The sequence below is a fragment of the Cucurbita pepo genome, chromosome LG09, assembly GCF_002806865.2.
Source record: "Cucurbita pepo subsp. pepo cultivar mu-cu-16 chromosome LG09, ASM280686v2, whole genome shotgun sequence".
NCBI classification, from domain to species: Eukaryota; Viridiplantae; Streptophyta; class Magnoliopsida; order Cucurbitales; family Cucurbitaceae; genus Cucurbita; species Cucurbita pepo.
Window position 1 is genome coordinate 1,115,413 of NC_036646.1, and position 15,135 is coordinate 1,130,547.

The 15,135-nt window shown below is 38.4% G+C and overlaps 3 protein-coding genes and 1 long non-coding RNA gene across 5 annotated transcripts; 3 read left to right on the forward strand and 1 right to left on the reverse strand.

Annotated features, from left to right (window-relative positions):
• The first annotated feature begins 570 nt into the window (after nucleotides 1-570).
• LOC111801580 (phosphate transporter PHO1 homolog 10-like) lies at nucleotides 571-5,612 on the forward strand. 2 transcript variants are annotated; one of them, XM_023685607.1, is made up of 13 exons: nucleotides 571-897; nucleotides 985-1,641; nucleotides 1,731-1,779; nucleotides 1,917-1,988; nucleotides 2,759-2,888; nucleotides 3,002-3,122; nucleotides 3,203-3,461; nucleotides 3,537-3,641; nucleotides 3,741-3,785; nucleotides 3,866-4,015; nucleotides 4,641-4,919; nucleotides 5,002-5,138; nucleotides 5,213-5,612. In XM_023685607.1, exons 2-13 carry the CDS (start codon nucleotides 986-988, stop codon nucleotides 5,316-5,318), a joined length of 2,109 nt encoding a protein of 702 aa, XP_023541375.1. In that variant the 5' UTR covers nucleotides 571-897; nucleotide 985; the 3' UTR covers nucleotides 5,319-5,612. The 2 variants fall into 2 exon arrangements, with proteins under 2 accessions (XP_023541375.1, XP_023541376.1); XM_023685608.1 differs by lacking the exons at nucleotides 4,641-4,919; nucleotides 5,002-5,138; nucleotides 5,213-5,612 and adding an exon at nucleotides 4,111-4,254.
• A 374-nt stretch (nucleotides 5,613-5,986) lies between these two features.
• LOC111802412 lies at nucleotides 5,987-7,093 on the forward strand. The gene has a single exon (XM_023686762.1). The coding sequence runs from the start codon at nucleotides 6,171-6,173 to the stop codon at nucleotides 6,672-6,674; it is 504 nt and encodes a 167-aa protein (XP_023542530.1). The 5' UTR covers nucleotides 5,987-6,170; the 3' UTR covers nucleotides 6,675-7,093.
• Nucleotides 7,094-8,544: 1,451 nt separating this feature from the next.
• On the reverse strand, nucleotides 8,545-12,801 carry LOC111802411 (phosphate transporter PHO1 homolog 3-like). Its single transcript, XM_023686761.1, has 13 exons — nucleotides 12,164-12,801; nucleotides 11,734-12,088; nucleotides 11,597-11,645; nucleotides 11,443-11,514; nucleotides 10,664-10,793; nucleotides 10,458-10,578; nucleotides 10,109-10,367; nucleotides 9,917-10,021; nucleotides 9,757-9,801; nucleotides 9,527-9,676; nucleotides 9,149-9,430; nucleotides 8,913-9,049; nucleotides 8,545-8,792 (listed from the first exon to the last, which is right to left on the reverse strand). Exons 1-13 carry the CDS (start codon nucleotides 12,774-12,776, stop codon nucleotides 8,693-8,695), a joined length of 2,418 nt encoding a protein of 805 aa, XP_023542529.1. The 5' UTR covers nucleotides 12,777-12,801; the 3' UTR covers nucleotides 8,545-8,692.
• LOC111802413 lies at nucleotides 9,724-10,256 on the forward strand. Its single transcript, XR_002816256.1, has 3 exons — nucleotides 9,724-9,845; nucleotides 9,924-10,032; nucleotides 10,165-10,256. It is a non-coding gene; the product is annotated as an uncharacterized LOC111802413 (long non-coding RNA).
• Nucleotides 12,802-15,135: the final 2,334 nt, after the last annotated feature.

Here is a 15,135-nt window from a genome sequence, read left to right on the forward strand (position 1 = left end):
CCTGACATTCTCGCAGGCAGATCGCCTAGCATCGGCTTCTGATACCATTTGTAACAGTCCAAGCTCACTGTTAGCAATCCACCTTCCTTGGTGGCCTAACATTCTTGTTGGCACATCGCCTAGCGTCGACCTCTGATACCATTTGTAATAGTCCGAGCTCACTGTTAGCATATCGTCTGATGTCTGATTCTTATACCATTTATAACTGTCCAAGCTTATCGCTAATAGATATTGTCTATTTTAGCTTGTATTGTCGTCAACCTCACGATTTTAAAACACATTTATTGGGGAGAGGTTTTCACACCCGAATGCTTCATTTCCACACCCTTAACAGTTTTATAAAGAATGATTCGTTTCATCTCCAATTGGTATACAATTTCACACTAAACTAATCAATAGTTACATTCGGTTCTAAAATTGGAATAGGGAGCCGTCACTAAAAATTATATAGTATAAATACCGACAGAATTAAACATTAAAAAAAATAGCAAATTCATGATTATCAGGCCATGCAGATTTACCAAGCAGAGTTTCATAACAAATTGGCAATGGGATCATGAAGTAGTGATCTCCCATATCCATTTCTTTCCCATTAAGTACTTTACTCCGTTCCAAATCCGGACGCGTGTGATTCCCATGGTGACGATGCATCGTCTCCAACACCGTCACTCAAGCATGAGCTGCCGCATGGCCGACATACCACCGATTTGTGGGTGTGTCACTCGCCCAATGAGCTCAAACTCTGTCAGGAATCGGATAATGTCGCTTACTCGATTGGCTGGCCTCATCGGCAATCGCACTCTTGTAAGAATCCGATTTTTGGGCGACGCTAGAAGGCTTAGCGGTTCAGAGGAGGCTTTGAGATCGAAACAGGGAAAGGAAAAAAACAGAGCAAAGGTAAGTCGATTTTCACATTCTTGTGTTATCTTTACGATGTTCATCAATCATCAGTGTAGCTTGACTGACATTTTAACGAACACAAAGGATGAAGTTCAAGAACGAATTCAAGAAACAAATGGTGCCGGAATGGGCAGACGCTTATCTGGATTACAATGGCCTCAAACGATTATTACTCGAGATTTCCTGCGAGAAACAGATTCAGAAATCTAGGGCATCATCTGGATACTCAAAGAAGAAGCCAGCAGTAGACAGAAAATGCAGTGAGTTCATCTCTCAACCAAGAAAATCCCATGTCGGGAAAGATATTGAGAACCAAAACGAAGATCAATATGATTTCAGGAAGTCCCAAGAGATATCAGAGATTGAGGTGAAATTTTTTAAGAAACTTGATGAAGAACTCAACAAGGTGAATTCCTTTTACAAGGAAAGTGTGGAGGCTGTGACCAACGAAGCAAGTGTTCTAAAGAAACAAATGGAGACTTTGATTGCATTGCGAAGGAAGATTCAAAAAGAGTCTATTAGCCGTCCACAACTGGAACAACTTCACAAAGAAGCAAGTAGCAGCGAACATTTAGAAGAAATAACAAAGGAAAACAGCCAAAATTCCCAAGAAATTCTCAAGCATGTGAAAGTCCTCGATGATTTGGTTACTGATGATGATGATCGAAGCAAGATTGAAGCACAGTTGAAAAAAGCATATGCTGAGTTTTACCAGAAGCTTTATTCGTTAAAGCAATTCAGGTATATACAAAGAAGATTATATGCTGTTATTTATGATATTCAACCACTGAATTAACATGTTTTTATACTTTTGAAATGGGATGAACCAGTTTTATGAACCTGTCAGCATTTGCGAGAATCTTGAGAAAGTATGAGAAGGTCTGGCATTGAATCGATAGCAATATATTTAGTTTGATTCCTGGATTATGTTCTATAAAATGGAGCAATGTTTTATAAGTTCCAGATGTTTATATGATCTGTATGTGTTGATACTTTCCTGCCTGTATTGGGTGCAGATTTCATCAAGGGCAGCAGGGAGGTCATACATGGAAATCGTGGACAATTCTTATCTAGGAACTTCTGATGAGGTATGATCATAAATCTTTGAGTTCTCACCTAGAGATTCAGGTTTCTCCTGCTCGGTGTGTCAATGATGACTCTGGGCTCCTAAGGAAGGTGGATTGTGAGATCCCACATTGGTTGGAGAGGAGAATGAAACATTTCTTATAAGGGTGTGGAAACTTCTGCCTAGCATACACGTTTTAAAACTTTGAGGGGAGCCCAAAAGGGAAAGCCCAAATAGAACAATATTTGCTAACGGTGGATTTGAGCTGTTACAAATGGTATCAGAGTCAGGTGTCGAGCGGTGTGCCAGCGATGACACTAGGCTCCCCAAAGGGTGGATTGTGAGATCCCACAACGGTTGGAGAGGAGAACGAAACATTTCTTATAAGAGTGTGGAAACCTCTCTCTAGCAAACACGTTTCAATACTTTGAGGAGAAGCCTGAATGGGAAAGCTTAAATAGGACAATATCTGCTAGCGATAGACTTGGACTGTTACAAATGGTATTCGAGCCAAGTACCGTGTGGTGTGCCCCCAAGGAGGGTGAATTATGAGATCCCACATCGATTGGAGAGGGAAACAAAACATTTCTTATAAGAGTGTGAACCTTTTCCTAGCATACGCGTTTTAAAACTTTGAGGGGAAGCCTGTAAGGAAAAGTTCAAATATGATAATATCTGCTAGCGGGGGACTTGGGCTGTTACATAAAATTTGACAAAAACGTGAATACTTGACTCGGCCATCTACTTTATTGTATTATTTGCCTGTAGATGCTGATTTCTTTTCTTAACTAGGTTGCCGATCTCATGAAGATGGTGGAAATTACCTTCATCAAGAACTTTTCAAACTCAAATTACAAAGAAGGAATGAAGCTTTTGAAGCCAAAAACTAAAAGAGAAAAACACAGAGTATCATTTTCTTCAGGTGATTCCCTTTTTCTTATCAAGTTCTTGCTTAAAACAAAAGTAGACATCAACAAACATCATGTTGGTAAGTTCCCCAGACTGATTGGATTCATTTCCCCACCTCATTTTCAGGCTTCCTATCTGGTTGCACGGTGGCACTACTCGCCGCATCGGTCTTGAAAATTTTATCTCAACGATTGCTCGAGAGGGAAGATGGCACACATTACATGGAAAATATATTTCCACTCTACAGGTAGGAATAGTTCCCTACAGTTCTCATGTACTTAGCTTCACCAGAAGTCTTCTCTGAGATAGTAGCTATTTATCTTGCAGTCTATTTGGCTTCATTGTCCTACATGTGCTCATGTATGCAGCAGACTTGCACTTCTGGAGATGTTGTGGAGTTAACTATCCATTTATCTTTGGTTCCAAGAGAGGAACTAAATTGGGTTGTCAGCAAGTGTTCCTGCTCGGTGTTGGTCTTGCAGTATTTGCATCGGCCAGCTTCCTGGCTAGTTTATACTTGGACCGAGACCCCAGTACTCGGAAGTATCGAACAGAAGCTGAGAAGGTTCCTTTAGGCACAGCAGCAGTAAGATCACTAAAACACTGTACAGAGTTCCTCTTTATACAACATTCTCTCTGAAGAAGTTTGTCCTTTGTGTAGGTTGTTCTTCTCATCGCCTTTTGCCCGTTCAACATTCTATACAAGTCGGTTCGTTTTTCCTTTATACGGAGTTTTCTACGCTGTATATCTGCTCCTCTGTGCAAGGTAATAAAGTAAGATGAGTAAATGAGAGATTGAGAGGAGCCCGAACAAACCAAGAACGAAAACGGATTCGATTAAGTGGATTTTTGTTTTTACTTGCAGGTTAAGTTTCCAGATTATTTCTTGGCGGATCAGCTTACTAGTCAGGTTCTACATTTAAACTTCTTAGTATGATGGAAAATGAAAGTTAACTTAGTTGTTGAGGGCTGTGCTGCTAATGATTTTAGGTGCAAGCTTCAAGATGTATAGTGCTGTATATTTGCTACTACGGTTTAGGAGAACACTCTAGGAAGCAAAGCAAGTGCCACACGCATGGCGTCTACAATACGCTCTCCTTCGTTATCGCTGTCATACCATTTTGGCTGCGATTCTTACAGGTATGAACCGATCTTTTGACCACTGATGCTTTTGTCAAAGCTAGTGAAAAAATTAAGCTGGCTAGTGTATGCCGTTTCATTACGTCCCTCCCCAGGTACTAGTTTCATTCCCGAGGATACGAAAACCCGATTTTAGAAATGCTTTCTTTAGTGAATACTGCTACATGGGCTGTGAGATCCCACATTGGTTGGAGAGGAGAACGAAGCATTCTTTATAAGGGTGTGTAAACGTGGAAACCTCCCCCTAGCAGACGCGTTTTCAAAATCTTGGGGGAAGCCTGAAAGGGAAAGTCCAAAGAGGACAAAATCTGTTTGTGGTGGCCTTGGGCTGTTACATGTACTTCCCGCACCCGGCTTCAAGTGAATGTCTCTCTGCTTTATTCCTCCCACTCAACGCCCTTCCATGCTTCAGCGGTGATTTTTCTTATATCATCTGACCTTCCCCTGTCTACTTTTGTTCTTCTTGAAGTTAGAAAAGGACTTACCTGTTGTGAACTGTGATTCATAGACTACTTCTCAGAATAGATTCATGCTACGTTGCAAATGGTTCTCTCTAGATTTTGATATCCTAAATCAGGAGTTCATCATGTTCATCATGTTCATGCATGTATTAATGGTTATGCAGTGCGTTCGTCGTTTACTCGAAGAAAAAGAAGCAATGCATGGCTACAACGCTCTGAAATACCTCTCGACGATCGTTGCAGTCCTGATTAGAACTGCTTGTGAGTTAAGAAAGGGAGTTAGCTGGATGGTGCTAGCTTTGATTAGTTCTGCAGTTTCCATGTTGATCAATACATACTGGGACAACGTTGTTGACTGGGGACTTCTGCGAAAACACTCGAAGAACAAGTACTTGAGAGACCGGCTATTAGTGTCCAACAAGCGCGTCTATTTTGCAGCCATGGTAATGCTACCTGCTTTAACCAATCATTTATGCTTTTTTCCCCACTACTGATCCAATTATGTTTCAATGGGATTCTGAACAGATAGTAAATGTAGTGTTGAGAGTTGCTTGGATTCAGCTGGTGTTAGCATTCAACTTGCGTTCGTTTCAAAAACTTGCCGCAGTTACGTCGATATCGTGCTTGGAAATCGTTCGCCGTGGCCTTTGGAACTTCTTCAGGTAACTTTCTAATGCAGAGCAGCTCAGTATGTCTTGGCTTTTGGTTTTGAGCTGACATTGATTTTTGTGATCAGTTTGGAGAACGAGCATCTGAACAACGTTAACAAGTATCGCTCGTTCAAGTCTGTTCCACTTCCATTCAGCTACTCCGACGACGATGATGATGGCAAGGATGATTGAAAGAGAATTCAGGTTGGAGACTTCATGTGCTGTAGTTCTTGTCAACTTCAGCCACTGCAAAGCCTTCGACTTCTCGTGTGGATGAGAATTCGAACTTATAATCTATTTGGAATCGTAGAAATGATCTATTTGTTGAAGTATGTTCTTTGAACGTTCTCCAAAAATCAAGTTCTCATAGTATTATTTTTTTTGAACACTAGTGGTTGTGATTCAAATAGTGAAACGTAAATGAAAAGAAGAACCGAAGAAACTATTAGTAAGAAACTTTGATCTTGAAGGTACTTATTTGAGTTATTTTGGTGAAGTTTTCTTTGCAATAGTCTGGGACATGGCGATATTTGTAACGCCTGTTTTTTCTTCTTTCACTTGTACTTAGTCCGTTGCTTGTTGCTTCAATTTAGAAGTGTTGGGTTGAATTGTGACCTTGTACGATCGTGTCGGATTCCTCTTCTCGTATATACTCTAAAAATGTAACTTTTACATTAAAATTGGAATGTAAAATTTAATTGAGTGTAGATCAAATTTTTTATAAGTTTTTTACATAATACAAAATTTAAATTTGGCATAAAATTAATTTACTTAATTGAAGCTAAGTCAATTTTGGAACCATTTTGAGGTGTATTTAAGGATCAAAGTATGTTTAGAGGGTTGAAATTGTAGGTGTTCCTATTTTCTTAACTAAATTTATTGTCAGCGCTCATCCTTTGACCGTTTTAGCTTCAGCCACAAGGAAGAGAAAGTAAATAAGTCCTGTAATCGGAGGGTTTTTGGGGTTTAAGCCGGCGGTGGAAGAACGGAGCGACAACACCGCAGCTAGCTTTGAATCCAACGATTCCCCCGGCACCGACAAGGATGTCCACTTCGAATGCGAAACTCCAAGGAGCAGAATCAAACGCTGCCGCCACTAAAACCCTGGAGGATGAACAACAATCGGGATCCCCAATTCCTCCCGAGGAAAAATCTTCCGGGGAACCAGATCAATCAGGAAAGATCCCCGAAAGTGGAGGGGAGGATCCTGAAGAGGAAGAGGAGGGGGAGTGTGGGTTTTGCTTGTTTATGAAAGGGGGCGGTTGCAAAGACAGCTTCGTAGAGTGGGAGAAATGCATCGAGGAGGCGGAGAAGAGCAAGGAGGATATTGTTGAGAAGTGCTTTGAAGTTACTGGGGCTCTGAAGAAGTGTATGGAGGCTCATGCGGATTATTACGAGCCGATTCTGAAGGCGGAGAAGATGGCGGAGGAGGAGGCGATTATCGAATTGGAGAAGGAAATGACTCCGGATGTAAATTCCAATGTCCTCGAGGTAAATGAGGGTTCTAACAATTCGGAAGAACAGAAGGCCTCTGCCGGTAGTAAGTGAAGTTCGTCGATGCTCGTTTGATCTAATTCCTGAGGCATAAACCCTTACTTTTTTAGAGTATTTAGTTTCTTGTCGATCTTTTGTCTTAGTGCACTGAAAATGGATCTTCAAATTATCATAGGAGAGGAGAGGTCTTACCTTACACCACTTATCATTGAATTCAAATTTCTGAATAATTGTTCAGGTGATTACGCCTGATATCATTTTTCCAAGAATCATCTGAATTCCCCCTTCCAACTATAGTTGGAAACATTGGCAAAAATCTGTACCTGTTACTTCATATATGAACTATGTATTCTCTTAATAACAGCTCCATTTATGAACTATAATACGTGAAACTTTCTAGTTTGTATTGTGAAATTTGTGTGGTTTAACTTTTCATCTGGGCTTTGTGGAGAATTAATTTGATCCTTTGTTGATTTCTTGTTTGTGGCATGGAAATTAAGCTTGTGGACTGTTGAAAAGAGGCCTGTTTGAAATCCAACGATGCTTTGTGATTTAGAATTGTAACTATATCTTAGTTATAAGTTTTACTCGTGTTCTTTCTATTTGTTTATCGCCTTCCACTTTCTAGGAAAGAGGTGAGAGATGCGTCCCATCTGAAAGGAGTCAGGATGTTACTGTTGGCTCGTTTGCTCTCCCTGGAGTGAATGATTAGAAGTTTGTGTCGAGAGAAAATAAGCTGCTATAACAGTGTGGTGTATGATTCATTATAGGATCCTTCTGATCGTTCTTCATGTTGGTTAGAGTTTGTGATTATTCAACAGGAATGATCAAGTTACCCTCCTTGCCATCAAAACTGTATGACTGAAGGAAAATTAACGATCATTCCGTGATGGCAAAATATTTGGACCTTATAAGTCAGCATTACATTAACATCAGGGAAAGCTTGAACAAGAACTTCCCTTCTTTTTCCAACATTAAGAACGATTTGAACCTTGTATGTTTAGTTACATAATTTGATATTTGTCAATTAGGTTGTCACTGTGAAGTATATCAAGAAGAATTATGTTTAATTCGAATAGAACCAGTACTATTTGTTGTGTAAATGCTGCCAATTGACAGTTATAGGATTGGAGACTTTCCTGATCGTTCAGAAAAGATATCTACGCTGGAATACTCTCGTGTTAATTCTTTAGATATACGAGGTTGATATAAATGAGATGGATCAATACAGCCACCCCACGAATGCCAGGAAGTGTGTCATAATTGGAGTTTGCTTTGATGCATTTCAATCCAATATTACATTTCAGATGTACACTGAAGCTAAGTGCAAGTGCATTACCCTTCAGGTCCATCTTATGCTAACTTTAAGGATGGTTTGAGACGGATGAAGGCTTTCGAACTCACGTATGTGCTTGTGTGCGTAACAAGACTTGGTTTTCATTTCAGCTGCAGAGTACAGATCCCGCTAGTGTCTACATATTCTACGGGGCCGTGCATAAACTTGGTATTGCTGAGCTGATCACTTGACCTCTATTAATGTAAGACTGATCACTCTTTAGGCTTCACATATCTCTTTATTGCAATTTCCAGTTTCTGAAACTTAACCTTTCTCATTTACAATAGTGTAATTGCATTGGCATTTTCTCCATCTTCCTACTAGAATAAATAGCAGTGTCTGCCAGTGTCTTTCTAGTAGTATTATAGATGGTAAACACCATTCTTGAGGTCGTTCGAGGTGAAAGAACAAGATGGGGTGCATATTGTTCATTATGTTTAAGCACAAAGGCGTCTGGGAAGTGCGAAGGATATCCTTAGAGTAGAACTTAGTTTTGTTTGTTTTCGTCCAAACTATTTTTCGTATGCAACTAAAACCAGAGGGAAGTGCATGAGAACATTCACCCTTTGATTGTTCGTTTTTTTTAAACCAATTCCATTCGGATAGAGGAATCATGAGAAAAGTAGAGTCGAGATGATATTGCAATGATGTGTATTTGATATATACTGTAAAAAAATTGTTGAACATTTAGAAACATTTGAACTGCATATGTTGAAAGAATGCTGTCCAGAAAATTTTAATCATCTTTGTCATCATCTTCATCATAGTTGAAAGGCAGCGGTACAGATTTAAATGCACGGTACTTCCCAACATTGTTCAGATGCTCGTTCTCCAGCCTAATCCAAAAGGGTAAATAGATTAGTCAACTAACCATTTGAGGTTTCCAAAAGAGCTGTATGTTTTTTGCAGGCAGTTCGAGGAAAGAACCTAAAATAATAGAATTGTCGTAGTCGTACCTGAAGAAATTCCATATGCCACGACGAATGATCTCGAGGCTGGCAACTATTGTAATCAAACCTTGTGTGTGCAGGAAGGAGAACTGGAAATCCAACACGGTTTGCAGCCAAGCAAACCGCAGCAAAACATTCAAGCCCTGCATTTGATATCCACAGCTTGTTTAGATTACTAGAAAAAGTGTCCAGAGTATTGACCCTTACTTGTTTTTAGCAGTGAAACCGTATGAGAAACTCACCATTGCTACAAAATACACACTGTTGTGACCAACAAGTAGCTTGTCTCTCAACCAGCGGTTCTTGGAATTCCGCTGCAGGAGGCCCCAGTCCATTACGATGTCCCAATACGTGCATATAATGGCAGCCACAGCCGAGAAAACTGCGGCTAGAACTTTCCAAGTTAATACTCCCTTGTTCAGATTGTAAGCTGTCCTCAAGCAAACAGCTACAATGGTCAAGAAGTACTTCAGTCCATTGTATCCCTGCATTACATCTTTCTCCTCGTACAGTCGCCTGAGACACTGTAAGTACGAAACCAACAAAAATTTGTGTTAGTGTTATAACTTTCACCTGTCTTACTTAGATGGAGCTGAAAAGTTCGATGACGAGATTCAAACCTGAAGAAGACGTGACCAATATGGAATAACAGCAATGATGAAACTGAACGTGTTGAATACAGTGTTCTCTCTACAAGTGTTTTGTCGATGTTTGTAATCTCCCCAACCGTAATGGCAAATGTAGAATTCCAAGCTACGAAGTGCTTGCACCTGAATCGATTCGAAGTAATTGTTTGAGGATGTACTATGCAGGTAATTTCTTGAACTGAAGAACCTTTTGTGTTACTAACCTGGCTCGTGAACTGATCTGCCAAGAAAAAATCAGCGAAGACGACCTGCAGAGGACGAAAAGTATCCAAAATTAGAGCTAAGTCGAAAGGTCAAATCTCTATCCTTACAATTGTTTTGCTATATTTTCTAACTTGAAAAGACTATTCCCATCTTTCTTACCATGTAGAGGGGAGCACATATGCAGCGGTACAGAGTTTTTAAGCAGAAGACGCGACTCGAGCGATATAGGATGTTGAATGGACACAAGAAGACTGCAACCACAACCTGCAAGCAGGGTAAAACGCTAGACTTTTAGCTACAAATTATTGGGTTTATGGCCAGATGAGTTGGTTTATGTGAGAATAATCTTACAAGAAGCAAAACTAAAGGTAGAAGTTCAGTCACTGCTTGATATGGCTTGGTTTCAGGGTCCATCTCCATGTCAAGATTGGAAAGAACACAGGCTAAAGCAAGAGTCGCCACGGCAAAACTGGGAAGCAAAACGTCACGGTACGCCAACTCAGTGCCTTGTTTGAAACCAAAGATGAATGAATAATTCACTTGGTATCTCCTCCAAAAGTATATGTTTGCTGCATACATTAGCAAGTGCAAGACAACGAATCCAAACAAGCTGCATTAAACAAGCAGAAGAATGAGTTAGAGTTGAGTTGATTTGATCTGATCTGATTTGTAATGGTTCTGTTTCTCTGTTTTAAGTTACCTGTAAAGAGGAAACATGGTATCCATATACTGGGAGTGGCCTTCTCGGTCGATTATATGCCGTGCTCGTGTAATGAAAATGAGGGCGACGATAAGAGCTATGGTGCAGCCAGCAAAGAAACCTGAAAATTTTGTTCTAAAATTGATCAGCCAAAGTTCAAAACATGAATGAAGAGTCTTGCAAATGTGTCAAGAATGTCTGTTTACCAACTGAAAATGTTGTTCTATGCCTTTCTTTCTTTGCTTTGGGTCTCAAGATATTCATTCCTTTGGTTCGATTAGCATTGCAGAAGTGTTTGATAAATGTAGCTTCCACCCTCTCCATTAACTTGGAAACCTGATTATTCAATGCCATTAATGTCAAGAAAGTATTCAAGCTATGTTCATTATTTTTCGATTATTTATATAACAACTCAACCTCATTGCTCGCAGATATTGTCCATTTTGACCCGTTACGTTATGTATTGTTGTCAACCTCACAGTTTTAAAATGCATATGTAAGGGAGAAGTTTCCACATCCTTATAAGGAATGTTTCGTTCCCTCTCTAACTGATACGAGATGTCACAATCTACCCCCAATGATGTCACAATCTACAATCTCCCAATGATGTCACGATCTACCCCCATATCCTCATTGGCACACAACCCAGAGTACCCCCATGTCCTCATTGGCACACAACCCAGTGACTTGGCTCTAATACCATTTATAATATAATAGCCTGATCCTACTACTGGCAAATATTGTCCGCTTTGATTCCTTACGTATCTACGTCAGCCTCACTATTTTAAAATGCCCCAGCGTCCTCACTGGCATACGACCCAGTGATTTGGCTCTAATATCATTTGTAACAGGTTACGAATCGACGTCAACCTCCACACCCTTATAAGAAATGCTTCATTTCTCTTTCCAACCGATGTGAGATCTCAAAATTGAGTCGTAAATGTTTATTGTAGGGCGAGTATAATTAATAATAAACAATCCTAACCTCATCAGAACTCCCAAGGTAAGAGCTGTCCACCATCTTCATGTAAGCCTTTCCAGCATCTCTTGAAGTAATCTGCATCCACCATTTTCAAACAATCTTACCTCAAAAACCATACCCTTTTAACCTCAATCTCTTCAAAAAACACAATCATTACCTTATCATATTTCTTCATTATCTTCGAAAATGCCAAAGTATTCANAAAAAAAAAAAAAAAAAAAAAAAAAAAAAAAAAAAAAAAAAAAAAAAAAAAAAAAAAAAAAAAAACACCAAAAAATGCATCCAATTAATCACCTGAAGCTCTTCAGCAGTCTAAGCTTGTGGTAGAACACAACAAAAGCCTTTCTGAGTTGATTCTCAATTTTGTTAAGATTTTCTTTGTTAAATTGAAGTTCTGAGTTCTTGGGAAAGTTCAAAAGCCCTTTAATTGTTGATCTTGGAGTCTCTACTGTCGTGTTCAATTTCACACGATCAAGCAGCTCCAATGGAGGTGGCCTGTTGGCTCTCATCTTTGTTTCCTTCTCTTCTTCCCCATTGGACTTTTCCTCTCCCTTCTCGACCTTCGACTCGTTCTCCGGTTTAAAATTATTGTTATGGCTCGACCCGCCTTCCCCTTCCTCAATAGCGTCCATCGTTATATGAACTCGTCCTGTTCAACAATAGAAGAACACTCATTTTAAGAATCACGTCTCTCCATAATAGTACACTTAATCTATGAACTTACTGCTAGCTCGGACCCCGGAAGGAGTTGAAGAAGACAAGGCCGCCGTGGAAACCGCAATATCAGTGGCTAGCCTTGTAATCTCCTCCGACCGGTCGCCGGAGAAATCCCAAACACCCTTAGGATTCTCCACTTTAATTCTGAAAGCAATCAAAGCATCCATTTGCTTATTCAAAACACTCGCTTCCTTCATAACTTCCTCCACTTTCGACCTGTAAAACTTATCCACTTTATTAAACTCCCTATCCAACGACCGGAAGTACACCAGCTCATACTCGCCGCCCTCCTCATCCGCCATCAAAAACGTCGTCCGGTACTTCTTCGTCCCGTCTCTGTTCACCGAGTTCACCAGAATCGTCTGCTCCTCTGCATCCGGCGGCGACCCAGGACTGGCAAGCCCATGGCTGTGGCTGCGGCGGAGTGTCAGCCCACTGAACGCCCTGTAGAGCGTCAGAGCCCTTTTGAGCTGGCCGGGGTGGCTCGGGGGGTGATTTTTGGCGTGGGTTTTGTTGAAGGTATCGATTTGCTTCAAAAGGGACTTGAGAAAATCGTAATCCATGTAAGCTTGGCGCCATTCGGGAACCATTTGAGCGGTAAATTGTTTGCCGAATTTCATTTTGGTGATGATTTTAGATGATCATAAGAACAGAATAAAAATGTGATGCGTTTTTTAATCGCGATTTTGGGGTATTTATATGTGAATGATTCCAAATATGAAAGAGACATTTCAAAAGGGAGTCCGTGTTGTTCCTTGGCATTTAATTCATTGTTTGACTGTGTGTGAAATTTCAAACTTAAACAGTGGACATAAATGATGTTTTCCTCACTTCACTGCCTTACATAACGTGATAAACATTTTTTTTTTCTTCTTCTTCTCAATTTCGATTTGTTTTCTTGTCTGAAATTTACTACAATTTAATGTCCGTTTAATTCGTAGGTTGGATCTGACAATAATTCGTGAGAAGAACGAGGGAAAGAGTACGAAGAGATTTTTCTCTTTTAGTTAAATGGAGCTGGAGACAATATCATATTCCACGTTCTCATTTCTGCCGAATTCAGGTAAGGTTATATTCCACATTCTCGTCTCTGACTCTTTTTAGGATTATATTCCACATTTTCATCTCAACCCAACTCTCAGAAGATTATGTTCCACGTTCCCATCTTCGTCTGACTCGCTATTCTCATCTCACTTTATATATATATATAATTAGAACATTACATTTACTTCTCTTGGGTTGGTCGGCCAACCTAATGAGGTTAGGATGAGTTGATGAGATTAGGAAAAGAGAACCCATTTTAATTAAAAAATTAACAATTAAAATTTGAATTTTAAAAAATGACGTGAAATATTATTAATATTTTATATTTTTTTAAAACGTAATTATCTATTAAAAAAATTAAATATTTAGTATATATATAAAAGAAAAAATCTTCGTAAAGACTCAATCCTTCAAATTTTCGAATCTTTACTCTAATCCCGTAGAGACAAATAGATTGTAGGAGAATGAAATAAGAGTGGAGATAGGGAAGGCTTCCCAGCTTCCGTCGACTCCATAGACATCTCTAATTATAATGGCTCAATTTAATATGTTAATAAGTTGTTCAATAAGATTGTCACAGCGTGGTTGTATCTTAATAAATATAGAATATAAATTAAAAAATCTTCATTCCGTAATTAATAACTACTAAACCATGCAACTAATTCTTTAGTAAGAGCCCTCTGTCACATAACTAATTCAAAGTACCTATAAGTAACTCGAGAGGATAGATAAAGCAATTCAAGTAAAATACAATATAAATCAAACTTTCTATTTATTCGTGTATGAAATCTCACATCAGTTGAAAAAATAGAATAAAACATTCTTTATAAGAGAGTGTAAACCTCTCGGTTGTAGACAGTGTTTTAAAATTTTGAGAAAAACCCCTCTAAATAAAAATTTAAATAACACAATATCTACTAATGGTGGGTTTGGTCGCACGTGAACTTTTTGGTTTAAAAAAAAAACTCATTCACACGTACGGAATGTCAATTAGATAAATCGTTGATATTCGTTAATGAAAGTGATTCAATATTTAATTAAACAAAGACTTATAAGAATCAATTTTTGAACATGCGCACTTCACCAAATTGACTGTCACGCCAATAAAATCTAGGAAAGATATCTGGAAACCGTATCTTTCCTCGGGCTTCAAGTTTTAGACCAAAAATAATAATAATAAAATAATAATAATAACATTGACCAAGTCTTCCTTTAATTACCCATAATTTTTTTTCCATAAATATGATTAACATTAAACATAGTAATAAATCCTAATATAGATAGAATTCCCAACATAATTTAGATTAAATTAACTAATTTTTGTTCGTTCTAACGGAAGATTAGATCCAGTCATTGGTATTAAAATAATAATTAGTGTGCTGTCTATTATATATGGTCAAATATCACTATATCATGCTTAACTCGAGGGTGAACGATAACATTTGAAAAGCTTACTAAATCAATTATAATCAATCCAACGAACCTAGTCGTTTATTTCGATCAACCAGGTTGAATGATTTGACTAGTAAAATTGCTCTTTTCTAACCGGTAATTGACAGAATTTAAAAAAAAAAAAAAAAATTAATAAAATGTCACAGCAATATGATTTTTTTTTAAGCATTAAAATATCTATAAATATCCATATTATGTATATAAATAAGGTAAATAATAATAATAATTAGTTGTATAATTTAATTATTAATTTTATAATTATTTTGTAAAAAATAATAATAATAATTAATTTTCGGTCAATTTTGTGCCAAACAGAAAGATTGTCTGGCATTTTCCAAAAGCTTAGCCAAATATAAAGTTACAATAATTTATTTCAACCACTTTGTTTGAAATGGTTTCAACTTTTTGTTTATTTATTTCAACCAATAAGCCCTTATTTATTTATTTATTTATTTATTTATTTATTTATTTATTTATTTTGCA

Bases quoted from the DNA above. Each gene is read 5' to 3' on its own strand.
- LOC111802412 (XM_023686762.1), top strand. From the start codon at position 6,171: ATGTCCACTTCGAATGCGAAACTCCAAGGAGCAGAATCAAACGCTGCC.
- LOC111801580 (XM_023685607.1), top strand. From the start codon at position 986: ATGAAGTTCAAGAACGAATTCAAGAAACAAATGGTGCCGGAATGGGCA. The intron at 3,642-3,740 runs GTAATAAAGTAA...TTTTACTTGCAG, and splicing joins TATCTGCTCCTCTGTGCAAG to GTTAAGTTTCCAGATTATTT. The intron at 4,920-5,001 runs GTAATGCTACCT...GATTCTGAACAG, and splicing joins GCGTCTATTTTGCAGCCATG to ATAGTAAATGTAGTGTTGAG.